General features: G+C 45.5%; 1 protein-coding gene and 1 long non-coding RNA gene across 9 annotated transcripts in view; one reads left to right on the top strand and one right to left on the bottom strand.

Moving 5' to 3' along the window:
- Positions 1-26,017, top strand: part of MRTFB (myocardin related transcription factor B) — a 309,731-nt gene that overhangs the window by 276,208 nt on the left and 7,506 nt on the right. For all 8 annotated transcript variants that reach the window (XM_066274807.1, XM_066274805.1, XM_066274810.1 and 5 more), the window contains 8 exons: positions 985-1,122; positions 5,228-5,475; positions 11,443-11,575; positions 12,330-13,364; positions 15,015-15,152; positions 18,363-18,521; positions 18,821-18,958; positions 25,727-25,787. In XM_066274807.1, coding sequence (XP_066130904.1) covers positions 985-1,122; positions 5,228-5,475; positions 11,443-11,575; positions 12,330-13,364; positions 15,015-15,152; positions 18,363-18,521; positions 18,821-18,958; positions 25,727-25,787 — 2,050 coding nt within the window. The remainder of the gene's footprint in view (positions 1-984; positions 1,123-5,227; positions 5,476-11,442; positions 11,576-12,329; positions 13,365-15,014; positions 15,153-18,362; positions 18,522-18,820; positions 18,959-25,726; positions 25,788-26,017) is intronic.
- LOC136334515 (uncharacterized) overlaps positions 9,675-26,017 on the bottom strand; it is a 55,905-nt gene continuing 39,562 nt past the window's right edge. The window contains exons 3-6 of the long non-coding RNA XR_010731170.1: positions 20,913-21,062; positions 20,716-20,833; positions 10,987-11,248; positions 9,675-9,916 (exon numbers count right to left, since the gene is read on the bottom strand). This is a non-coding gene — a long non-coding RNA (uncharacterized lncRNA). The remainder of the gene's footprint in view (positions 9,917-10,986; positions 11,249-20,715; positions 20,834-20,912; positions 21,063-26,017) is intronic.

Below are 26,017 nucleotides of genomic sequence, written 5' to 3'. Positions count from 1 at the left end.
TTTTAAACCCAAATACTTCAACAAGAGAACTGATTTTGATTGTTGTACTGAATTTGAGAGTTGTTCAGAGACGTGTAAATGACAAGGACATTTTTTCTTAAGATAAGGCTGGTAATAGAAAGTTCAAGTAGTAATCAATAGTCAACATTTAACTTATTTACTGTAATAGTAATATCTCTTTCTACTAAATGAATACTTAAAATAGATTGCTAGAGGGAATAGGTTGATGAGTGGTGGATAAAAACCTAACAAAACCTTCTGTAGTTTCCTTTGCTAATATATGACTCCAAATTGAGATTGCATAATTGCCCAGGTAACAAATTAGCGTCTTTCTTCAAATGTCAGTGAAACAGGTCAATCTTACCAGAATATATTCTTCAAATTTTCTTCTTTGCAAGAAATGGAAAGGATTAATAAGTACTAGTCAGGTCTGGAGGCAGGAACATAAGTTGTAAGGGACATTTAAGGACACGTTCATGGAGGGGGCCTCCAGGGAGTGGGAGCTTTCTCACCGCCGCCGCCTGACGGTGGCTCTGGGGGTGGTAGCGGGGGTTCGTCAGGCTCTGTGACAGACACAACAGAGACGAAGGATGACGTCTCAATCGGCCTGGCTTAGAGTGGCCTGGATGGCAAGAAAACCTTATGAAAACTGTGTATTGTTTTCATCATTTTTATAAGAGTCTTGTACCTTTTCCTGCCAAAAAAGGGTGGTACTACCCATATTTCTGAGAAAACGCGATAGTTTAGTCAACCTAACCATATTTAGCTTTAGCTTTAGCTTTGCAGTACTCTTGGGCAAAGTGTTGGCTTCACAGAGATAAGGTGTGTTACTCCTTCATCAGGGTCTCAGACATAGTAGTATACTATTGTTTCTTTTCTAGTAGACTTTTTTTTAAAATGAGGTCACTTTATTATAATTCTGGTTTTTCTATTTTTACTGTCATTGATTTCACAGACTTGTTCCCTTTCTGCCTTTTCCACCAGTTTACTTCAGTGTCCCCAGCCGTTCCTGAATTCTTGAAAACTCCTCCTGTGACGGATCAGCCCCCCTCAAGGTCCACAGCTCCTGTGCTCCCCACAAACACTGTGTCCTCAGCAAAGCCCGGGCCAGCTCTGGTGAAGGTGGGTACCGCATACGCACTGGTTGGAGTCCCTTTCCTTGTGACTCTTGTCCGTAGTCCAGCACGTGTCCACATTGCCTGGCCTGAAGCAATTGAAAACAAACCGTGGGCAGACTTGCTAGACCAGGCCTTAATATTTGACACTTGCCACCTTCCACACGTGATGCATTGTAGTCACAGAACAGCGCACAGTGTGGTCTGTATACACTACTGGAGCAGTGAGGAAGACTGTAGGGGCATTCTGTCAGCAGTGCCCAGTTCTCCTCCTGTCCAGGCCTTGAAGACAGAACGGGGGCCCTGGGGTCAGATGGAGGGGCTCTCACACCGCACGTGAGGGTCCTGAATGAATCTCACAAACAGATGTCTTTAATGGTGATGTGATTTTGCACTTCCTACACAAGGTTAAACTCAGTGGTATTCCAGAGATATTACATGATAGGTTAAAGGTTTTATAGAAGCAGATATTTTTTTTTGATTTAGCAGATTTGGCCCGATGAAGGTTGTTGGTTTGTTCTTCAGATAAGCTGCAGATTTGTGGCACTGTTCCTGCATTTTATTTGGTCAAAATAATTCAGTTAGAATAAGTCCCAAGGAAGATTAAAAGTTTTAACATATACTACATTTTTAAAGTTTGTTGAAGAACTACTAAATAAAGTGGGGGTGGTGGATAACCTGTGGAATATTTTAATCATTTCAGATGTGGCTTTTGCCATAACTAGCAGAACACAGAGCTCAAACTTTCCAAACTATTGTAAAAAGGACGTTAGAGAGCTAGCTAACCCTCTAGCCCCACCTTTCCGACGAGGCGACAGGCCCACAGAAGTAAGGAAGCGGAGAGGCCGGGCAGGACCGCGCTCTCCTGAAGGCCAGGCCAGGCTCCTTTCGCCTCCTGTTAACCCACTGCAGGGCTCGCCAGGGGTCAGCCTGGTGCATGCTCCTCGTCTCCCTCTGTCCCCCGAGCCTGCCCCTGTCCTGACCTCCCTGGAGGGAAGGTTCCCTTTCTACTCCTGGCTCTCTTTGTCAGTGTGGCGAGTGTGTGGCCAGCCTATTTCACCATCTTCCATCCCTTAGTACTGGGGCCAGACATTCCAGAGGGTGGCAGGTGGCAACTGGTTCCGTAAAATCAGCTCTTATCTCATCTTCTTACATCCGCAGGCATGTACTGCTAAGAATGCTAACCCACCTTTCCCTGCAGATACTCAGAATTTGTTCTCTGCCTCTCCTGATTTTCAAAATTCTGCTCTCCACTAGTGGATGTGTTTAAGGAGGGCCTCAGTTCCAGGGCAGGCGGCCTTGTTAAGACTTCGGGATTCAGAGGTTAAGGAGGGAATCCTAGGACTCTGCCGGTTGAGGAAAAGATGGGCACATGTTAGGAAACAGATCATAATGCTTTTATTTATTTATTTATTGACTTTATTTATTCATTTTTATTAGAGAGAGAGGAGAGAGAGAAAGGAAAGAGATAGAGAGACAGGGGAGGAGCAGGAAGCATCAACTCCCATATGTGCCTTGACCAGGCAAGCCCGGGGTTTCAAACCAGCAAACTCAGCATTCGAGGTCACTGCTTTACCCTCTGCACCACCACAGGTCAGGCCCAGATCATAACTCTTTGCATTTGTCTAGGGGAGAGCTATTTCCCACCCTCGCTTCTGAGAGAATTGGGTGTGTCAGCTAGTAGGTCATAGCGGATTTGGTCTGAGGAACACTGGTTCTTGTGTTCGTGTCCCCTCCCTTGTCAACAGGTCTCTTCCTGATTGCATCTGGGTCCTGTGTTTACCATTACATAATAGTTACAGTCAACCCTCCGTAACCCAGACTCCGTTCATTGTTGTGCTCAGTTTGAAAAGACTAGAAATAGAATATATTATTGATAACAACATAAGCAGATGACAGTGAATTAATATTGTGAGATTACCGGAGAATTTTTAATAAGCAGTGATATTTTCTGACATTGTAATGGTTTTTAAGTGCCTGATAATTAAAGTGATTCATAATTACATACACATTCATCAGTAATTCACTCAGCAGATGCTTATCTCGCGCCTTCTATGAGCCAGGGAGCGGTTCTGGGTACGAGGAGTCAGTGAAGCAGAGAGGAAACACCACAGAGCACAGAGCACCCCGCATTGGTTAGGAAGGGAGGTGAACAGACACAGCAGAGTGGGCCGCGGAAGGGTCAAGTGAGGCTCGGGGCTGCGGGGGTGCCGAGGGGAGACAGGCGCTGTGCAGGGGGCGCCGACAGCATCTGGGCAGAGACCTGCAGGAGGGGAGGGAGTTGCCATGAGGATATCTGTGGGTGAAAAGTGAATATTAATAGTGATGCTTTCTGGTCTGTAGAATATGGTGGTTGTTATTTTTTTTATTTTTGTGAGTTTTTTTAATTTCCTAATTCTTCCAATATGAACTAAATAACATGGTCACACCAATAACCATATTTAATGTAGTGCTTCTCAAAGTCTTCTTATTGAGTATTTTACCTAAGGAGGCTTAGGAATAATTTCTTATAACTTGTTTTGTTGATGGGCTTTTTTTTAGATGAAGTTATAATATGAATACTAAAAAGGAGAAAGTTATCTGGTAACTATAAATGGAGAAGAAAGAAAACTCAGGAAAAAGTCATCTGATTCTTAATCATAAAATAAGGTTTCACTCCCCATTGTAAAAATAAGAACATAGTAGACTGACCTGTGGTAGCACAGTTCATAAAGCGTCAACCTGAAATATTGAGGTCACCAGTTCAAAACCATGGGCTTTGCCCAGTCAAGGCACCTAAGAGCAACGTGCTTCCCGCTGCTTCCTTTCTCCCACCCCGCCTTTCTCTCTCTCTCTCCCTCTCTCTCTCTCTCTCTCTCCCCCCCTCTCCCTCCCACTCCCTCTCTAAGATCAATAAATAAAACCTTAAAAAAAAAAAGCCAGGGCTTTAAAAAAATAAAATAAGGCCCTGGCCAGTTGGCTCAGTGGATAGAGTATCAACCTGGCGTACTGATGTCCTGGGTTCGATTTCTGGTCAGGGCATACAAGAGAAGTGACCATCTGCTTCTCTTTCCCTTCCTCTCCCCCTTCTCTTCCACTTTCCCTCCTGCTGCCAGTGGCTTGGTTGGTCCGAGTATTGGCCTCAGTTACTAAGAATAGCTTGGGTGATTTGAGCATCGGCCCCAGATGGGGTTGCTAGGTGGATCCTGGTCAGGGCGCGTGTAGGAGTCTGTCTCACTATCTCCCTCCTCTCACTTATAATAATAATAATAATTTAAAAATAAATAAAAACTATTTTTGAAAGATTAAGCTGATAATCACATTACTCAAAATTTTTGTGTGATATTTTCCATAGAAATGCATAGCTTTTTATTCTGCTTTATTCTCATTGAAGTACTTTTCTGTTTTTGCATATACTTTATTAATTTTAATAGCTATAAAATATTATAGTAAAATATACTTAATCTTTTTGTTGTATGTTTAAAGGAGGTAATAAATGTAAACACTTAGCAGTGTGTCTACACAGAAAATTCGGTGAATGTTTGTTGAATTTGAATGGATAATGCTAAGCTGAACACCTTGCCCGTAATCTAAGGCAGTGGTCCCCAACCCCCAGCCCCCGGGCCGTGGACCAGTACCGGTCCGTGGGCCATTTGGTACCGGTCTGCAGAGAAAGAATAAATAACTTACATTATTTTCGTTTTATTTATATTTAAGTCTGAACAATGTTTTATTTTTAAAAAATGACCAGATTCCCTCAGTTACATCTGTCTAAGACTCACTCTTGATGCTTGTCTCGGTCACGTGATACATTTATCCGTCCCACCCTAAAGGCCGGTCCATGAAAATATCTTCTGACATTAAACCAGTCCATGGCCCAAAAAAGGTTGGGGACCACTGATCTAAGGGAACAAGGCAACAGGAGAAATAAGTTCTTAGGAGCAAGATTTCTTGGTCAGCAGAATATGCAAATGTTTTCCTGGCTCTCCAAATGTATGTGGTATATTGCTTTCCCAAGCGGCCCTACCAGTTCTGAAGCTGCTTTTTCATTTCAAATCACTGAGGCACAGTGAAATAGATTGCATGTGGTGGCATCTCTTAAAATGTTCTTACTCCCTGTTTCTCACAAACAGCAAAGCCATCCCAAGAATCCAAATGACAAGCACCGCAGCAAAAAATGCAAAGATCCCAAACCACGGGTAAAGAAGCTGAAGTACCACCAGTACATTCCACCAGACCAGAAGGGTGAGAAGAGCGAGCCCCAGCTGGACTCCAACTACGCCCGCCTGCTGCAGCAGCAGCAGCTGTTCCTGCAGCTACAGATCCTGAGCCAACAGCAGCAACACTACAACTACCAGACCATCCTGCCCGCACCGCTCAAGTACGGGGCCGGGGCGGGCCTGGCTGCTAGCGTGCATTGTTCTGGGGGGTTTGTGAGGACACGTTACTTACTGAAGGTTGGATGTTGTGATTTATTTGTACTTAATGACCATTTTCATTTTCTTGTCATCAAAGCTTCTCATAAGGTATCTGAAGTCCTCGTGAGAATAGCCTGCATGACAGTCCAGGTTTCGTCCTCCAAAATAGGTTCTGCATTTTTGCAGTTAGAAGTGACTTTTCAGATACTCACCAAAGAAAGATTTGCCTAGTAGTAAATACTATGAGAATATGAGAAAAACATAAGCGTATAAGACTGGTGTACACAGTTTAAAAAGCATGACCGTAAAAACTGGGGTGGTCTCAGTGCACAACTGAAAAACAGAACTCAGTGGAACGAGTTGATGCTTCTCTCTCCTTTCTCTCCCCCTCCCTCTTTCTCCCCCTCCCTCTTTCTCCCCCTCCCTCTTTCTCCCCCCTCCCTCTCTCTCCCCCCCCTCTCTTTCTCCCCCTCCCTCTTTCTCACCCCTCCCTCTTTCTCCCCCTCCCTCTTTCTCCCCCCTCTCTTTCTCCCCCCTCTCTTTCTCCCCCCTCTCTCTTTTTCCCCCCTCCCTCTTTCTCACCCCTCCCTCTTTCTCACCCCTCCCTCTTTCTCACCCTCCCTCTTTCTCACCCTCCCTCTTTCTCACCCTCCCTCTTTCTCACCCTCCTTCTTTCTCACCCTCCCTCTTTCTCCCCCCTCCCTCTTTCTCCCCCCTCCCTCTTTCTCACCCTCCCTCTTTCTCACCCCTCCCTCTTTCTCACCCCTCCCTCTTTCTCACCCTCCCTCTTTCTCACCCCTCCCTCTTTCTCACCCCTCCCTCTTTCTCTCCCCTCCCTCTTTCTCCCCCCACTTTCCCCCCCTTCCCTCTTTCTCCCCCCCCATCACCCTCTCTACCCCTTCCCCCTCTCTCAAATCAATGGAAAATTTAAAACAAAAAACTAGAGTGGTCAAGAAAAGTGTAATGAAAAGAGAGGATATTTATGTGGGAAAGAGTCTGAAACTCAGAAAGGCCCCTCCAAGCAAAGGGGATGGTATGTGTGGAAGTACAGAGAGCAATGCCTGTTTATTGGATGGTGAGGAAAATGGCTGTTAAATAATGAACATGTTTAATTTTTAAGAAAATTGGAGAACAGAATTGAGTAGAGCCAGTGTCCAGAGAAACCCAAAGTTGGGCCGACTCTAATCTTGATGTGGTAGATACTTCAGAGGGCCATAGGAACATGGTAAATAACTTGCAGGAAAGGATAGTTTGAAGGGGAGTCTGGCAATAGGAAGCCCCAGTGAGAAACTTTGCAGCAAAGTTGATGTGAGGAGGTAAAAGGGCAGTGATAATGGAGAGGAAGGAACAGAGGAGAGAAGGGCATTCCAAGACAGTAAATAAAAGGTCTTTGCAACCAATAACCGTGGAGAAGAACATGTTTCCAACGTTTGAGCCCAACTGACAGTTTCTGGGATTGAATCCACAGCAAGACATCCATAGTTTGTTTTAATTAGGTAATAAAGGACACTTCTAGTTATATATCCTCAGTGTGCTTTTTCTGGGAGACATAAAATTGCAGAACCCCCGTCCTTCATTATGTTTACTTTTTAGGAGAAAGGGCTATTTACATTCACCTTGAAAAAAGAAACTCTAGAAAATGATTTAATTTCATACAAAGGAAAATGGTTCTTTTTTATTAAGCCCCTTGACTTATAACCACAGGATCTGTATACACTTTGTTTCTACAGGCAGGCTAAGCCTTCCTCCATGGGAGCCCCTTGTTTTCTAGTAGAAAACAAGACCCACTAAAAAGTGTCTCTGTAAGAAACAGCTCCTCGCCCTGGCTGGTTGGCTCAGTTGTAGAGCGTTGGCCTGGTGTGCAGGAGTCCCGGGTTCGATTCCCGGCCAGGGCACACAGGAGAAGCGCCCATCTGCTTCTCCACCCCTCCCCCTCTCCTTCCTCTCTGTCTCTCTCTTCCCCTCCCACAGCCAAGGCTCCATTGGAGCAAAGTTGGCCCAGGCGCTGAGGATGGCTCTGTGGCCTCTGCCTTAGGCGCTAGAGTGGCTCTGGTTGTAACAGAGCAACACCCCAGATGGGCACAGCATCGCCCTCTGGTGGGCGTGCCGGGTGGACCCCAGTTGGGCTCATGCAGGAGTCTATCTGGCTACCTCCCCGTTTCCAGCTTCGGAAAAAGAAAAAGAAAAAGAAACAGCTCCTCACATGCTAATGATTATCAGTTCACTGTTTTCTTTCAAGAACCAAATATGTCAAGGAAGGTTAGACCAGTCAGTCATTCAGACCTTACTGTGAAGTGTTTAAATCTACAACATCAAGGCAGAGATGGAGGAGGGAAGAATCTTGTAGCAGGTTATTATTTACAAGCAAACAGGCCTGAGAGAGCTGTTGATACTGGCAGGGGAGCAGGAAGGCCAGGAGAGCTGGAAGAGCACGAGAGACAGGCGGCCACCACTCTGCAGCTCTGTCCAGGTCTAGGGAGGCTCCCGCTGCGCCGCCCTCCGTGGGCACCGCGGGATGGCAGCAGCGATGGCTGTGTTTGTGCTCCAAGCAGTGGGCTCTCACCACATCGGCATCATCTTCCACAGCTCCTCTAGCTAGGAGGACTGATGTGTTTGACCATTCCCAGATGAGGAAGCTGTTCAACTGATACCCCATAAAAGGGTGTTTTGTGCTGTGTATGAAATAGTCTTTTCTCTAATGAAAAATTGGCTGCACGGGGCTGGCTCTGTAGATGGGAAGATATGTATGAGGTGCAGGGTTTCTGAACTCTGACAGCTGTCTTTCCATCAAGGCTAAGTTCCCCAGTCCTTCTCAAACATCCTACTGCTAATGTGACCCAGCCAAGCCATCCAAAGCAAACATCACACAAAAGGACCCAGGAGCGGGAGGAGGGAAGGTCACTGAGTTTTGAGAATGATTTCACCACACAAAGTCTTACCATCGGTCCTCAAGGGCAGATGTTTTCTAACACACTTCATTTTTTTTATTGATTTTACTTTATTGTGTTTACATAGATTCTAGTGTCCCCCTGAATGCATTCCCTCCTCCCCATGTTCCCCTTGTCCCCCTCCCCTCATACCTTTTCCCCCTTCCCTCTAGGATTTGGTTTTCCACTCTGTATAAAGCTGTGTTATGTGTATATAATTTCACCAATCTCTTTCCCTTCTCTGATCCCATCCTCTCATCCCCTTTCCCTCTGTCCACTTTCCCTCTGGACCCTTTGATCCCGCCTCTGTCTCTATTCCATTCCTCAGTTCAGTTGTTCATTGGATTCCTCAAATGAGTGAGGGCATATTATATTTTTCTTTCTCTGACTGGCTTATTTCACTTAACAGAATAGTTTCCAGGTCCATCCATGTTGTCGCACACTTTATTTTTACCCAAACTCCATACAAGAAACTAAATGCAGACGTCCTGCAGGACCCGCAGGAGTGGAATGTGCTTGGTAGTGCAGCCCTGCGGTGCCGTGGGCTGGAGCAAGAGCCTGAGGACAACGCTGTCATCCCAGCGCGGCCACACCCTGGCCGAAGGGTCCCGGGCGGTCACGCCGCTCTCTCCACTTCAGCTTTCTCATCTACACAGTGATCACATTCGTCACCCCGCTCCTGGCCTTTTACTCTTGATTTGAGGAAAAGACTAAAGCAACTCATTTCTATAATTTTAAAGGTTAAATTAAACACTGAACTGTTAATCATAGTAACCAAGAGTATTGTAGAATCTAAATCACGCATTCTCAAGGAGATGGTCTCATTCGCAAGGGAGCAGATGTTGGTTGAGGGGAATCCTGCACTTTTATTTAATAAGCACAGACGCACACAGAGTATACCTATGGGTTCAAACTTCATAGGGGGAGTGATTAGGAAAAGAGCGTCTAAAAAGCCTCCTTGCAGGGACCGTATTGAATAAAGTTAATAAACTGATTTAAATAAAATGTTTTCATAATTCGGAAATAAGATTTAAAAGTTGAATTTTTAGAAAGGAGAATAACAGAAAATATTTGTCATTTCATCCAATATTCAAGAAACTTCAAGTACTTCAGGTATTTAACTTCAACAGAATGTAAAGCAGATTTAAAAGATTCAAGTGAACGTACAAAGTTGGCTGTTGACAAGGCCAGAGCTGGCTTGAGCCGCAGGTTCCGGGCTGACCCTCAAGGGAGAATGCTCACCGGTCACGGACCACCCATCAGTGGTCACCTCAGACCCTTGCTTCAGAATGTGAGCCCAGAGTCTCCGGCTTCGGTACCAAGGCTTATATGATGGTAAAGCCTCGGGCTGCCATGGAATTGATTGTAGTGTCAGCCATCATGTCCCCTGCCTTTCATAGGAGTCCAGGAAATGCCATTGTTGCCAGGAATGTCACAAAGAAAGTTAGCGGGATCTCGGTTTGGTATGGACAGGCACCTAGGGAAGGTAGTACAGGAACACCTAACTTGGAAATTTGGAAACTGATTAAACAGCAGTTTGTAATAAACTTTTAAAGATTCAGTATAACTTACATAGAGAAGTCTATAAATCTTAAGTAAAAATGGATGCCAAAGCAAGCACCCCCCTGTAACCACTCAAATCAAGACATGGAACATTAGCAGTCGGCCTCTGGGTGACTACCTGACTTCTATCCCGCAGATCAGTCTTGCCTGCTTTGAATGTTGTATAAATCCAACCCTATACTACATGTGTGTGGGGTTTTTTTTCCTCAACATTATATTTATGAGATGCATCTTTATTGGTGCAAATAGTAGTTCATTTTTATTGCTGTCTAGTCTTCTATAATGTATCCACTCATCATACTCTTGATGGACAATTGGATTGCTTCCTATTGGGGCTGTTAGGGAAAATGCCATAATAAATAGCTTGTGTTTTTTGGTTGACAAGTGTATATCTTTGTCGGGTGTCTGTCTAGGAAGTTGTTGGGTCAGAGGACAGGTGTGGGTTTTCCCCGCTCTGCCAGCTGTGTGAGAGTGAGCTCTGGCTGTTCCCAGTAGTCGGTGTGGGCAGTCTCACCCAGTAAGCTCACTCAGTAGAGCCACGATGCTCTGGACGTGCCGGACTGTTTTGTTGTGCTTTTCATGTGCATTTTCCTCAAACCTGTTGAAGTCTAGGCCTTGTTAACATATTTATTGACCATTTGGATACTTTCTGGTGGTATCCTTATTCAGGATTTTCCCATTGGATCTTTTTCTTACTGACTTGTAAGACTTCTTTCTATATTGTAGATATGAGGCCTTTGTCAGAAAAAAAAAATGTATTACAAGTATTTCTCCTATGACTTGACTCTTTACCCTCTTACAGTTCCTTTTAGTTAGTACTTTTTGTGTCCAGTTTAAGAATCTTTGCCTATCCAGAGGCCACAAGGATATTATCCTAGCCCTCTTCTGAAGGCTTTATTGTTTTCAGATTGGGGGATAAGGCAAGGCAGGGGTCAGTCAAGAGCTCTGCTTTTTCCAGTATGAATACCCAGTTTGGCCCAATACCTTTTAATTGTACTGCAGTGCCGTGTCGCCTCTGTGATAAGTCAGGGGCTGATGTAGGAGGGAGTCTGTCTCTGCATTCTCTGATCTCTCCCGTCTGTTATTCTGTCCCCGCACCGGCACCATCTGAGTGACTGGCTTTGTCATAAATGTCGGTGTGTCTGGCGGACGGTTCATCCAGCTTTGCTTTCCTTCTTCAAGGATGCCGTGACCGTCTGTGGGCCTTTGCATCTCCATAGAAAGCTCAGGATCACTTTCTCAATTTCTACAAAACAAGCAGATAAATCCTGCATGATTTTATTGGCAACTAATTTGATTGATATCTTTACCATATTGAATCTTCTAATTGATGACCATGATATTTTTCTCCTCCTAAGTTAACAAATTTTTAGCAGAAGCAGTGTCAAATCCAGAAATTATTTTATTACAATTACTAATTTCTCTTTTTTTTTTTTGAAGGCCAGTCAATGACAAAAATAACAACAGTGGGAATTCAGCTTTGAACAATAGCACATCGAACACGCCAAGACAGAATACATCTGCTCCCGTGAGAAAGCCAGGGCCCCTGCCTTCTAGCTTGGATGACTTAAAGGTGATCATTCTACATAGACTTTATTCACCCGTAAGCACCCAAAAATGTAATGTAAATGTCTGCCAGATTTGTCTAGCAGATGTAGATAGTTTTCAGTAGGCATTCTACTTTACCAACAATATAACTCTTATAGAGGTACTTTCTATTTATATCCATTAAGTTTATTTTACAATGTTACTGCAATTACCAGTAATAACTCATTTATGGAGCATATACCATGTGCCAGCATATATACCTGTTCTGATTCCAGAGGCACGTTTTTTTTCTTCCCTGCTCACTGCCAAGTTTGGGAGGAGCAAGGAAATGTAACAGTTAAGAATGTGATCTCTAGCTCAGCCTCTGTTATCTGTGTTAACTTGGACTAGTGATTCAACTTCTCTCTGCCTCAATCTCCTCATTTTTAAAATGGGAACAATAATAACTACACCTAATATGTAGATAATTGAAAGAATAAAGCACTTCCAATAGTGTCTGGCGCATAGTAAACACTCCATAAATCTAGCTGTTACCATCGTTTCCAGTAGTAAATCTTTTCTGTGACATAACAGGAATTACCCACTGAAAGCCCTTGCTTTATTATCACTGGTCTGAGGTTGTGGGTGTTCCGTGTGTGAGAAGAAAGCTGTCCCACTCTCAGATACGCAATACTCTGGGGTCATCTGACAGATGTGGCACCTCTGCTGGTCACAGGTGTGTCCTGTAGTTTTGTCAGAAAGCTGTAGTACCAGGAAAGCTAATTTGTTTGTACTTCCAGGTGTCGGAGCTGAAGACAGAACTGAAGTTAAGGGGTCTTCCGGTGTCAGGCACCAAACCGAACCTGATTGAACGCCTGAAACCCTACCAGGAAATGAACAGCAACGGTGTTGCTGCTGATGGCATTGTGGCAGTGTCAACATCTGCCGTTGTCACCAGTAACCCAGATGTCACCATGGCCTTGCCAGTTACCACACTACAGAGCAGCGTGACCAGCTCAGGCACCACGTGCAAGGCAGAGTTGCCACCTGCTGGACCCAGCAACGCAGCCCATGCGGACAGTGTGACCTCGCCACTGCCCATCTCGCCGGCTCCCTCCGAACAGTCCAGTCTCAGCACCGAGGACACTAACATGGCAGACACTTTCACTGAGATTATGACCATGATGTCCCCTTCCCAGTTCCTGTGCTCCTCTCCCCTGAGAGTGGCAAGCAATGAAGACAGCCTGAGTCCCACCAGCAGCACCCTGTCAAGTCTGGAGCTGGATGCCGCCGAGAAGGACCGCAAGCTGCAGGAGAAGGAGAAGCAGATCGAAGAGCTGAAGCGGAAACTGGAACAAGAGCAGAAGCTCGTGGAGGTTCTGAAGATGCAGCTCGAGGTTGAGAAACGAGGGCAGCAGCGGCGGCCGCTGGACCCCCTGCCGGGCACCCCCGCTAATCCCGGCACTCAGTTAGAGCAGAAGCATGGTGGCGTCGGCCCCTCCGTCAAAGACGAGGCCTTGCTCGCGGACTGCGCCAGCCCCAGGCAGCCTGTGCCTGGAGCCAGCCATTCTGTTGGCCAGCCTGTCTCTGCAGGTGGCCCAACCCTTGTTGCCAAAAAGGCTGTAGTGATCAAACAAGAGGTGCCCGTGGCCCAGGCGGAGCAGCAGAGCATCGTCCCCCAGTTTTACGTGAGCTCCCGGGGACAGCCACCGCCCGTCGTGGCCCAGCCGCAGGCTCTGCTGACGGCACAGACTGCCCAGCTGCTGCTGCCGGTGTCCCTGCATGGCCCCAGCGTCGCCTCTGTGCAGCTCCCTGTCAGCAGCCTCAAACTCCAGGTGTGAAGTCTGTCTTCTAACGACTTTGCCTCGCAGCCTGCACGGGACAAAACTCCACTAGTGACAGGCACCTGAGCTGTTGCATAAATGCATCCCAATCAGGCTTCACAGTTGCAGAAAACTGTTTGGGGGTGGGGAGGTTTATAAATTTGAATCATCAGCGCTGGTTTTATAGAGTAAAAAAACAGTGTGTTGCCCTGGCTGGTTGGCTCAGTGGTCGAGCGTCGACCCTGCATGTTGAAGTCCCGCGTTTGATTCCCGGCCAGGGCACACAGGAGACGCTCCCATCTGCTTCGCCATCCTTCCCCCTCTCCTTCCTCTCTGTCTCTCTCTTCCCCTCTCACAGCCAAGGTTCCATTGGAGCAAAGTTGGTCCAGGGGCTGAGGATGGCTCCATGGCCACTGCCCCAGGCGCTAGAATGGCTTAGGCCGCAGCGGAGCAATGCCCCCGATGGGCAGAGCATCACCCCCTGGTGGGCATGCCGGGTGGATTCTGGTTGGGCACATGCCGGAGTCTGTCTGTCTGTCTGCCTCCCCGCTTCTCAGTTCAGAAAAATACAAAAAAAAACCCACAAAAAACGGGTGCTTTTTTTACCCTTTACCTTTAATGAAGTTATTGTACCCATAGTTTTTAAAAGCCTAGGACATTATCATAATAATAGCTACTGTCACTGAGTACTTTGACTGGCTTACTTCAGTTAATTCTCCCTTCCCAGAAGGCCTTATCCAAGTGATAAAAGCCGTTTCTGGGTAGGAAACCGAGGCCCTTGAAGGTTTGGCAAGTTGCAGGAGGACAGAATCATGTTTAAACCGCAGCCTTCTGCCTCCAGAGTTTTCAATCCTTTGTGTCCCTCTTCTGTTCTGCCCCCCAAATGTAGTCCTCAAAAGGCACCATTAACGTGAGGATGCCACGTGAAGGCACAGGTGACCACAAGGCAGGAACGAGCATGTCATTGAGGCTGCTGAGAGTTGTTATTGGCGGGACTTCCGTTTAGGCCCACATAACCTTACTCTTTTTATGTATGTTGTGTTTTATGTGATTTCCTTGGGGTTAACGTGGACCACAAGCAGTGATCCTCAACCTTGACTACCCAGATACTCTTAGCGCAGTGTTCCCTGGGGTTTGGAGGCATGACCCCCAGACCCTTGGCATTAGCAGTCGCCCTGTTAGTCTGCTCTTAATACAGGTTTTCTAAACGTTTTTCGTTAGGGCTGACGTTCTGGGAGAGGAGGGCGCTTCACTCGCCCTGTGTGTGCTGACACAGGTGACTGTCCCCAGAGTGCGTGTTGCAGCTTACACGCAGGAATTTGGACTCTTGGGTCTCACGCTTCCCTGCCGCTCTTAAAATCATTATCATGCCTGACTTACTAGGTGTATAGTTGCTACAGTTCCTTTTTATTTCAGTTTTCTGTTTTCACAAAATTTTCAAATGAACATCATAGCCACTTAAGTAATAATAAGAGCACATTTGATGAAAATAACTGGTCCAGTGTTAAACTCTATGGTTTAGAATTATTAAGGCTCAAATTTAGGCATGAGTGAGTTGAAGTGTGTATCTATAAACATTTTATTTCGTTTTAGATATCCCCAAAAGACCAGTCATTCCACATCCACACTCTTGATTCTGACGATTGATTTTTTTTTCCTTAGACGCCAGCACAAGCAGGAGTCCAGACTCAGCCTCAGATAGCAGCCCCCACCCTGTCCCCAGGTGTGGCCCCGACTGGACCTCAGAAAGCAGATGCGTTCCCGCCCCGCGTGCTCAGCCAGCCACAGCAAGTCAGAAAGGTGGGTGGACGGAACCGGTGCGTTGCTGCCCCCAGGGCGTCGCCCCCAGAGCCCCTCCTGGGAGCTCCGTGTTCTCTGTGATCGGGGGAACCTCCGGCCGGACGCCATCAGGCTGCCGGGTATCCACCGACTTTGGAAAGAGAAAGCCTCCATTAGTGAGACAGAGTGTCTTCACAGTTCAACTTCTCTAAGTAAAAGTTTCAAAGGTCTTCTTTTACTCTTCATAGATAGAATTTTCTAGGTTTTAAATAAATTTTTATTAAATTACCCATTTTTGTGAAGGGGGAAAGTGCTGTACCCAGGGAAAAGATATTTGAAGATGACAGAGATACTTTCTGAAAAGTGTCTCTTAAAGAGGATCCTTACATATTTTGAGTTTGCTGCCGCACAGATTAAGAACCAGCAGCCCAGGTGTCTGGTTATCATTCTGGTTCACTATACGTTGGGCCTTAGACACAGTTCACTTTCTCCCTGAGGGTCCACATCCTCATCTTTAAAATTATGGTGTTTATCTAGGGCTCAGTGTCCTCTACACAAGTTCCTACTCAAAAGTTCTGATGTTAAATAGCCCCCAAAGTAACCAAAATTCCCACTTACCCAGTAGGTGGAGCTGTGTGCCCATCTCCTTGCCAGAAAGATCTTAAGACCTCAAAAATAGGTCTTATGGCCCTGGCTGGTTGGCTCAATGGTAGAGCGTCGGCCTGGCGTGCAAGGGTCCTGGGTTCGATTCCCGGCCAGGGCACACAGGAGAAGCGCCCATCTGCTTCTCCACCCCCCCCCTCCTTCCTCTCTGTCTCTCTCTTCCTCTCCCACAGCCGAGGCTCCATTGGAGCAAGGATGGCCCGGGGCGCTGGGGATGGCTCCTTGGCCTCTGCCCCAGGCGCTGGAGTGGCTCTGGTCGCGACAGAGCGACGCCCCAGAGAGGCAGAGCTTCGCCCCCTGGTGGGCGTGCCAGGTGGATCCCAGTCTGGTGCATGCAGGAGTCTGTCTGACTGTCTCTCCCTATTTCCAGCTTCAGAAAAATGCAAAAAAAAAAAAAATAGGTCTTACGTTTTATTATAAACCTTGAGAACCAGTATTGGTCCCAGCGTTTTCATCTTCTATATTAGGGAACCTAGATAATTAGATGGACCTATAGATAAGCTCCAAGTGGTGTGAGCTGTCTGGGCTGAGACAGCTTTAGGGACAGAAAAGACTTCTTGGGTCAGAACAACCATATCAACATGAGGTCTCTCTTTTGGACTCTCCTCTGAAACATGCAGGGGTTCTAGCTGCATGTTACTTATTGGGACTCAAAGTAACATTTTAGTGTACTGACAAGCCCAGTGAATGTTCACATGTTGAGATGGTTTTGTTTTAGGGAGAGAAAAATAGTATCTAGACAGGACAAGTAATGGCTTATTCACTGAGTCTCAGTACTAAAATTAGGAATCATTACTTCCAACTTAAAGGAAAAAATTTTTTACCAAATACTAGGAAATTTAAATTTTTATAAGAGAAGTATATTTATAGAACTCACCACCCAGAGAATTAATCCTGTTTAGAGGGATATAAATACACACACATTTACACATACTTTCATGTTTAAGAAATACTTATATTTATTTATAATAAAAATACAGGGTATAAGTTTTTTTCTTTCAAGATATCAATAGCATAAAGTATATTAAATATTTTTATGAGCAAACAAGTTCTGTGAAATACAGCTGCAATATCAGTAGTCTGGCTATATACATTTGTAACAAGCTTTTTTTTTTTTTTAAAGGCTTTTTTTTTTTTTAATTTTTTATTTATTTATTTATTTTTACAGAGGCAGAGATAGACAGGGACAGACAGACAGGAACGGAGAGAGATGAGAAGCATCAATCATCAGTTTCTCGTTGCGCGTTGCGACTTCTTAGTTGTTCATTGATTGCTTTCTCACATGTGCCTTGACCGCGGGCCTTCAGCAGACCGAGTAACCCCCTGCTGGAGCCAGCGACCTTGGGTCCAAGCTGGTGAGCTCTTTGCTCAAGCTGGCCACCTCGGGGTCTCGAACCTGGGTCCTTCCGCATCCCAGTCCGACGCTCTATCCACTGCGCCACCACCTGGTCAGGCTGTAACAAGCTTTAAATGTAACCCTTCGGCTCTTCATGGGAGCTAAACAGATCACTTTGTAGTTCCACAGGAAGAAAGTCTCTCACCTCTGCCTGACAGAACAGGAGACAGCTTCTCAGCAGGTGGGGTTTAAGTGGGGCATGTGAGACTTTGAAGAACTTTTCAAGCAACTGGCAAATGGAGCACGTGTAGCCTCTCTGGTAGGATGGCAGGGGCCAGGCAGTGATAAGGCTTTCGCCCTAAAGGCAGAGGAGCCCCTGCATGTGGCAGGCCCGTCAGGTGTGCACTCGAGTTAAGATGACCCCGGAGGTGGAGGGCTGACAGGTAGGGAGGCACAGTGAGGGCTTAGGGCAGGCTTTCAGCGACAAATAATAAGGACCTGGGTCAGGACGGCGGAAAACAGGTCTGAGCCGAGAGTCATTGCTGAGAAGTGTGAGCTCAGCAGGGACGAGGCAGGATGGCTGATGGCTCCATTTATTCAAGTTTAAGAAGTACATATGAAAGCAAAATCGGGAATTAATTTCCCTCAGATGCTGGGGGTAGAAGAAAGAGGGAGGTTCAGTTTGGAATATATGAAATTGGAGATGTCCCAAATTTATGTATGTATGTGGCCTTGGCACTGGGAGCAGGGTTGGGAGAGAGAGGTGGGCCTGGGAACATTAGGTTCATCAGGAACATTAAAGCCCAAAGAGTAGATGCGATCATCCTACTGAAGAATATAAGAAATTCAGCTTGTCGTTCACAAGGGAAATTAGACTCAGCGAATGCTGGTTTCCCGCAAAGCACTGTCCACACTGCCATTGAAGACAGGCCACTGAGCAAAGGGACCTCTTGACACTTGAAATCAGGGTGGCAAACAATGCCTGTGGCTCAGACCCCCCCACACACCTGGTTTTGTAAAGTGGGTTTGGAACCCTACCCCGCGCCCAGTTACCCAGGCTGCGTCTGTGCACGGCGGCTGAGTGCACAGTCAGCAGGGGCCGCGCGGCCGCAGACCCAGAACTGTGCACACTGTGGCCTTTGGCAGAAAAGTTTGCCGACCCATTTGAAAACATGGTTTTCTTTAGTAGGAACAGCAAAAGGACAAACTGATGGGGAAAATATTCATTACAGGTTTTCACAAGCTCAGCATCCAATACAGTCCTGTCCTATCCGAGACCACCCGCGCCCGCCGCCCAGCAGCCCTTTACGAACAAGACGTCCAGCAGCGCCCTCCAGTCCAGAAGTGCGCCCCTTCCGTCCCTGCAAAATGGACCGAACCCTCCCAGCAAGGTAAGCCTGGAGGACTGCAGCAGTGACAACGAATACTGGGTACAGAGCATGCCAGAGCATTCGGCTTGGGGTGATTGATGGTCAGTATTCGTGGGGGTCATAGCTGGGAATACCGTGGTGACGTTGTTCAGGGGCAGCTTAGCTGTTACCACGGTGAAGGCAGCCCACCCGTGCCGTCAGCCTCACAGGCTTGGGAGGGCCGTGGGAGGAGCTGCGGCACTGAGCGCAGCCCGGGCGGGCGTGAGGAGGCTCACTGCCCAGAGCTGACATATGCCCCCGCCCCCGTCTGCTCTGCACAGCCGAGCTCGCCCCCACCCCCCCAGCAGTTTGTCGTCCAGCACTCTCTGTTTGGGAGCCCCGTCCCCAAGACGAAGGACCCTCCCCGCTACGAGGAGGCCATCAAGCAGACGCGCAGCACGCCGTCTTGTCTTCCAGAGGTGAGTGAGGCCAGTGGTTTGTTTCATCTGTCGTTCCAAATCGAACCCCTTTTCTGTGATGGACTCACCGCAATAGAAATACAGAGTTCAAGGCTAGAAGCCCTGTTCGCATTTAAATGCTACTTAGAATTAAAATACCCCTTACTATGAAGACTCCAACTCCCAGCTAGCTTTCAGCAGCCCTGTAACCTTCAAGTACTCGGAAATTCAGGTTTTAGCTTGTAACTTTTTTTTTTTTTTTTGTATTTTGTATTTTTCTGAAGCTGGAAACGGGGAGAGACAGACAGTCTCTCACATGCGCCAGACCCGGATCCACCCAGGCACGCCCACCAGGGGGCGACGCTCTGCCCCTCCGGGGCGTCGCTCTGCTGCGACCAGAGCCACTCTAGTGCCTAGGGCAGAGGCCAAGGAGCCATCCCCAGTGCCCGGGCCATCTTTGCTCCAATGGAGCCTCGGCTGTGGGAGGGGAAGAGAGAGACAGAGAGGAAGGAGAGGGGGAGGGGTGGAGAAGCAGATGGGCGCTTCTCCTGTGTGCCCTGGCTGAGAATTGAACCCGGGACTTCTGCACGCCAGGACGCTCTACCACTGAGCCATCTGGCCAGGGCCTTATCTTGTAACTTTTTGTAACTTTTTCCTCTGGGGCCCAGGGATGGATCATGTTAGCATACACGTGACTGATACAGGTCCCTGTTTTCTTTTTTCTTTTTTTTCCTATATAAGACCTTTCTTCTAAGGGAAATTGACAAGTTGCTAGTTATGGAGAGTGAAGAAAAATCTAAGTCAGCTCTGAGCATTCCTCTTCAGTTCTCACACATTTAGAGACATGTTGATGTGTGAGATTTTGAAACAATCTGATATCCTTTTTTTTCCTGGGCTCCCACGAGCTTGTTACAACCATTTCACTTAATGTTTATGTTTTGCTCACATCTAGTCTCTTGACAATCTTTGCATGACTTGTTTCCTAATTGCAAAACTGTGTGTTCATTTAGAAAATGTGGACATCCCAGAAAAGTATAAGATAGGAAAGAATCCCCAGTCGTCCTACCACCCAGAGTCCTTTCATTAACATTCTGCGGTATATAAGCCATTCTACGTCCAGAGCCTGTTTTTAAAAATATAGTTGGCAGGCGCATGCGGGAGTCTGTCTGACTGTCTCTCCCTGTTTCCAGCTTCCGAAAAATACAAAAAAATAAAAATATATATATAGTTGGGATCATACTATACTACTTCATAATTCAGTCTTTTAAATGTCTATTGAATGGGTGGGCTGTATACAGTCCGCATTTTGTTGTAACGTTTTTATTTCCATCCCTCCAAACCCTCCCCGTTGGCAACCATCAGCTTGTTCTCTGTGTGTATGGGTCTGTTTCTGGGGTATTTTTCATCATTTTTGTTTCTTTAGAGTTTACATATCAATGGGATCCCAGGTAGTGATTCTGGAAGATGGGAGGGAGGGAGAGGAGGAAAGGACGTGCCTGCACTAAGGATACAGGAGGCCAGGCATGACGATGTCTATGGCTTGGGAATGGCAGCTTCTATGTTATTTTTTTATGCACATTTACATGCATTATTATATTTTTGGTATGGAACATTCTGATTACACATTTTCATAACTTACAAACTGATCACCAGGAAAATGGCAGTTTTACAGCTTATTTTATGCATTAGACTCAAAGGATCAGAATTAAGGAGGGTTACCTGAACTCGAGTGTTGGTAGATTAAGGAGGCGGAAAAAATCCTATGGAGAAACACATACCTTGTTCACAGTGGTGGGTACAGGAGAGCTACTTCACAGGGCCAGCGCATAGTGACAGTCTGCAGGAACGAGAGACCACTGAGCGCTCCTGGGCTGGGCGCTGTTGGTAGTGATGGTGCTTTGAGGAAGAAAAGAAAGTGGTCTGTTTCCCGGAGCAGAAAGACAGTGGATAGGGCTCACTTAAGGTAAACACTGACCTCGGCTGTAGCCTGGGACGTGACTGCGACTACAGTTAGGAATGTATGATCCTCCCGTCCTGTGTGGTTCCTTCCAGTCTCTGTGTTGACCAGGCCTGCCCTGTCATCTGTGTGCTAACAGTAGCTGTCTCTTTTCAGTATCTGTGGCCACTGTAATGGAAAATGGGCAGGATCAGGAGACAGAAAACATCTGGATTTTCATTTGCATTTTGACACCCTAGCAACTGCTTTCGGAGGGGTGGGAGCAAGAATAAGTCATTTCAAATGCTTTCTATCATCAAATGTAAAAGGGATAAGAAGTGTGACAGCAATTTGATACATTATGAAATCTTTTTGTTGCAGGTAATTATGCCTTTGACTCACTTGACCACAAACTCACTCACTTGAAGCCCCTCTGCTGGGGCAGCAGCTCTGAAAGCACCAGGGAGGACTAAACTGACGGACTCAGGGCGAGAGTGGGAGGAGTAGGTCTCTCCGGGGCTGGAAGCATGGGACTGTCATAAAAACAGACACATGGTCAGTGGAACAGTAGACAGCCCAGAAATAATCCCATGCCTATATGGTCAATCTGGGATAACGGAGGCAAGAGCATACAATGGAGTAAAGACAGCCTCTTCAATAAATGATGTTGGGAAAAATAAACTAAAAATGGGCTAAAGACTTAAATGTAAGACCTGAAACCATAAAAGTCTTAGAAGAAAACCTAGGCAGTAAACTTTTTGATAGCACTCTTAGTAATATTGCCTTGGCTATGTCTCCTCAGGCAAGGAAAAAAAAAATGGGACTACATCAAACCAAAGTTTGCACAGCAAAGGAAACCATCTACAAAATGAAAAAACAGCCTGCTGAAAGGGAGAACACACAGTGTGTCCGTAAAGTCATGGTGCACTTTTGACCGGTCACAGGAAAGCAACAAAAGACCATAGAAATGTGAAATCTGCACCAAATAAAAGGAAAACCCTCCCAGTTTCTGTAGGATGATGTGGCAGCATGTGCGCATGTGCAGATGATGACGTAACACCGTGTATACAGCAGAGCAGCCCACGGCCATGCCAGTCGAGATGTGGATGGTACAGAGGAAAGCTCAGTGTGTGCTGTGGCTCGCTAAATTCGAATCCGTGACCAAAGTGCAATGTGAATATCGGCGCATTTATAACGAAGCGCCACCACATAGGAATAACATTACTCGGTGGGATAAGCAGTTGAAGGAAACCGGCAGTTTGGTGGAGAAACCCCGTTCTGGTAGGCCATCAGTCAGTGACGAGTCTGTAGAGGCTATACGGGATAGTTACCTAAGGAGCCCTAAAAAATCTGTGTGAGCCCACATTGAATTGCACTGAATAGGTATGAAACTGGGAGAGTTTTCCTTTTATTTGGTGCAGATTTCACATTTCTGTCGTCTTTTGTTGCTTTCCTGTGACCAGTCAAAAGTGCACCATGACTTTACAGACGCACTGTATTTGCCAGTGATACATCTGATAGGGACTGATGTCCTAAATCCAGGGTGGGGCAAAAGTAGGTTTCCAGTTGTGAGTACACAAAACAGTTTATTCTTTTATTATTATTATTGTATTATTTTCCATATGAACAACTGGAAATCTACTTTTGCCCTACCCTGTATATAAGGACCTCATACAACTTCTCACGCACACAAAAAATGTCTGATTAAAAAATGGACAGAGGACGTACAAATAGCCAACAAACATGAAAAGATGCTCCAAATAACTAATCACTGGGGAAATACAAATGAAAACCACAAGGTGATATCACCTCACACCTGTCAGAATGGTTATCAGTATATCAACAAACAAGTGCTGGTGAGGAGGTAGAGAAAGGGGAACCCTTGTGCACTGTGGGTGGGATTGGTGCAGCCACCATGGAAAACAGTATGGAAGTTCCTCAAAAAATTAAAAAGAGAACTAGGACCCAGCAATTCCACTTCTGGGTATTTATCCAAAGAAATCCAAACACTAATTTGAAAAGACATATGCAACCTTATGTTCACTGGTACATTATTTACAGCAACCAAGATACAGAAGCAACCCAAGTCATCAATGGATAAAGATAATGTGGTACATAGACATAATGGAGTATTACTCAGCCATAAGAAAGAATGAAATCTTACCTTTTGTGACAGCATGGATGTATTATGCTAAGTGAAGTAAGCCAGAGAGAGAAGGACACATATTGTGTGATTTCACTTTTATGTAGAATCTAAACAAAATAAACTCGGAACAAATTAATGGTTTTTAGATGGGAAAATCAAAAATTTTTAAAGGACAGGAGAGGAAAAACACAAAATAGGATAAATAGAAAAAATACAATGGCGAGTGTAAACTTAACCATATCAGTGATTACACAAGACAGACCAGTAAACAATATAATTGTAGAGATTATCAGAATGAGATAAAATAAAAACAGCCAAGTATATGCTGTTGGTAGTTTTAAGATATAACTGCCAATTTTTTTATATTTCTTCCGAGGTTGAACTTAGTGACTGGCTTCTAATGAGCAGAACTGGCCAGAGCGATGGTGTGCGACTTCTGACACAGTGTAAAAGGCACACCCCTCCTGCCTTGCTCTCGGACTGCTGGCTGTGAGGAGAGCCAGCTGCACACCACATGGACAGCCCAGCAGCTGTTGCGGAGGCCATGTGGACAGGAATTGATGCGCCCCCATCCCCAGACAAGCAGCACCAGCTTACCAGTCATGTAGTGAGCCACCTTTATAAGAACAGACCCAGCCCAGCCTGGAGGTGGCTGGAACCTGGCCCACATCTTGCCTACAACCTCATGAAAGACCCCAAACCAGAACTACCCATCTAAACTCTTCCTAAATTCCTAACTCACAGACTCTGAGATCATAATTATTCAGTGTCTTAAGCCACTAAGTGTTTTGGAAAATTTGTAATAGAGCAATAGATAACTAAGTGTGCATCCACAAAAAGCATACTTTAAATCCAAAGACACAGGTTGAAAGTAAATGGTTGGAAAAAGATATACCATAAAAATAGTAAGCATAAGAAGTCTGGAGTAGGCAAAGGGTTTGAACAGACATCTCCAAAGATTGTATATATGGCAAACAAGCACATGAAAAGATGCCCAGCATCAAGTCATTAAGCAGAAGCACATGAACTCCACAGCTATTAGCCCTTTGAGTAGTGAGTATTTTTCATGCTCGCTGACCCCCAGGAGTGAGTTTTTTTTTCCCAAAAAAATGAAATTAGTTCTAGTTACAGTTTTATTAACTTAAAATCGTGTTTGTTTGATAACCAATTTATGGAAACAAGAAGAACATACATTTGCCTTTTTTTTTCTGATTTGAGTTTTCATTTATTTATACTTAAAACTTCAGACAACTATAATAAAAGAAAGAATAAAGAGAAGATTTTCACTTTTTTTTTCTGAAGTTAGAAGTGGGAAGGCAGTCAGACAGACTCTGGCATGCCCACCAGGAGGTGATGCTCTGCCCATCTGGAGTGTTGCTCCCTTGTGGCCAGAGCCATTCTAGCACCGGGAGGCAGAGGCCATGGAGCCATCCTCAGTGCTCGGGCCAACTTTACTCCAATGGAGCCTTGGCTGCGGGAGGGGAAGAGAGAGACAGAGAGGAAGGAGAAGGGGAGGGGTGGAGAAGCAGATGGGCGCTTCTCCTGTGTGCCCCGGCCGGGAATCGAACCCAGGATATCCACACGCCTGGCCAGCGCTCTACTGCTGAGCCAACCAGCCAGAGCCACATTTGCCTTTTTTAATGTTGCCATCGTACAGGTACGATCGTACTCTGGATGGTCAGGAGACTCGAAGATGTACATGAACGTTCATACTACTCAAAGTGTTAGATGTCTAAAATTAAAATGACTGTACCAAATGTTGAAGAGTGTGGGGCCACTGGAAGCCTCATATGTTGCTGGTGGAAATGTAAAATGGTGCAATTGCTTTGGAAAACAGCCATTTCTTTAAAAATTAAACACACCTACTACCCTGCCAGTCATTCCACTCCTTGGTGTTTATCCAAGAGAAAAGAAAGCATAAGTCTATACAAAAACTTGTACACAAATGTTCAAGCAGCTTTATCTGTAATAGCCAAAATCTGGAAACAACCCACACAAACTTCTGATTCTTACAAAGAAACTTCTCAGCAATAAAAAGGAATGAACTAGTCACTCCTAAGGTGTAATCTACAACATGGATAAACCTCAAAATCATGCGGAGTGGAAAGAAGCCACCTCCCCACCATCAGAAAAAGTACATATTTTATGAGTCCACTTATGTAAGACTCTAGAAAATGTAAACTAATCTTTCATGAAATGAATCAGTGTTGCCTGGGAATGATACTGTCACGCAGGCGTGTGAGGAAACCGGCAGCAGTGGAACATTCATTAGCTTGATTTTGCCGATTATTCTGTGGGTGTATACATGTCAAATCTTACCAAATTGTATACTTCAGATAAATAACTGCAATTTACTATATGTCAGGTTACTGTCATAAAGCTGAAAAAATATAGCATGGTCACTTTTATACATACCTTATACTTTTACCAAAGTGCAAGTGAATTAAGACATTTTTAAAAGAAAGTATGAGAAGCCTCTCAAAATGCAGTCAGTGCACAAGTCAGCAGAGCTGGGGATGAGCCCATTCTTGCTCTGTCAGCTAACCAGCTCTAACACTTTGGATAAATGATTTCACTCCTCAGGAGACCTCAGTGCTTTCAAAATTATCAAATGACTGATTAAAACTACATGTTCTGTAAGGTCCCTTGGTGCTCCCAGTTCCGGCTTTGTACGAAAGAAAATAATTTATATTCTCCTCGGTTGTAGGTCTCCAGTGCACACAGTCAGCAGATGGACGACCTCTTTGATATCCTCATTAAGAGTGGAGGTAGGTCAAACGTCACACCAGACCCCTAAACCCTTATCACAGGTTTATGGAAGTTTTCCACTAAAGTTCACACTCTTCTCATTCTAACTGGTTGCTGTTTTAAAATCTGTTATATTTAGGTCATTAAAACAACTTACTTATAAATGGAGGAAAAGCCATTGTTCAGGTTAAAATGTTAGAAAAAGACAAACTGTCTCAAAATAGCAAAGTAAAACCAGATTTAAATTCCA

Source organism: Saccopteryx bilineata, chromosome 4, assembly GCF_036850765.1.
Source record: "Saccopteryx bilineata isolate mSacBil1 chromosome 4, mSacBil1_pri_phased_curated, whole genome shotgun sequence".
Lineage (NCBI taxonomy): Eukaryota > Metazoa > Chordata > Mammalia > Chiroptera > Emballonuridae > Saccopteryx > Saccopteryx bilineata.
The sequence above is the reverse complement of the archived record's forward strand: the minus strand, read 5'-3'. Positions and strand labels throughout refer to the sequence as shown.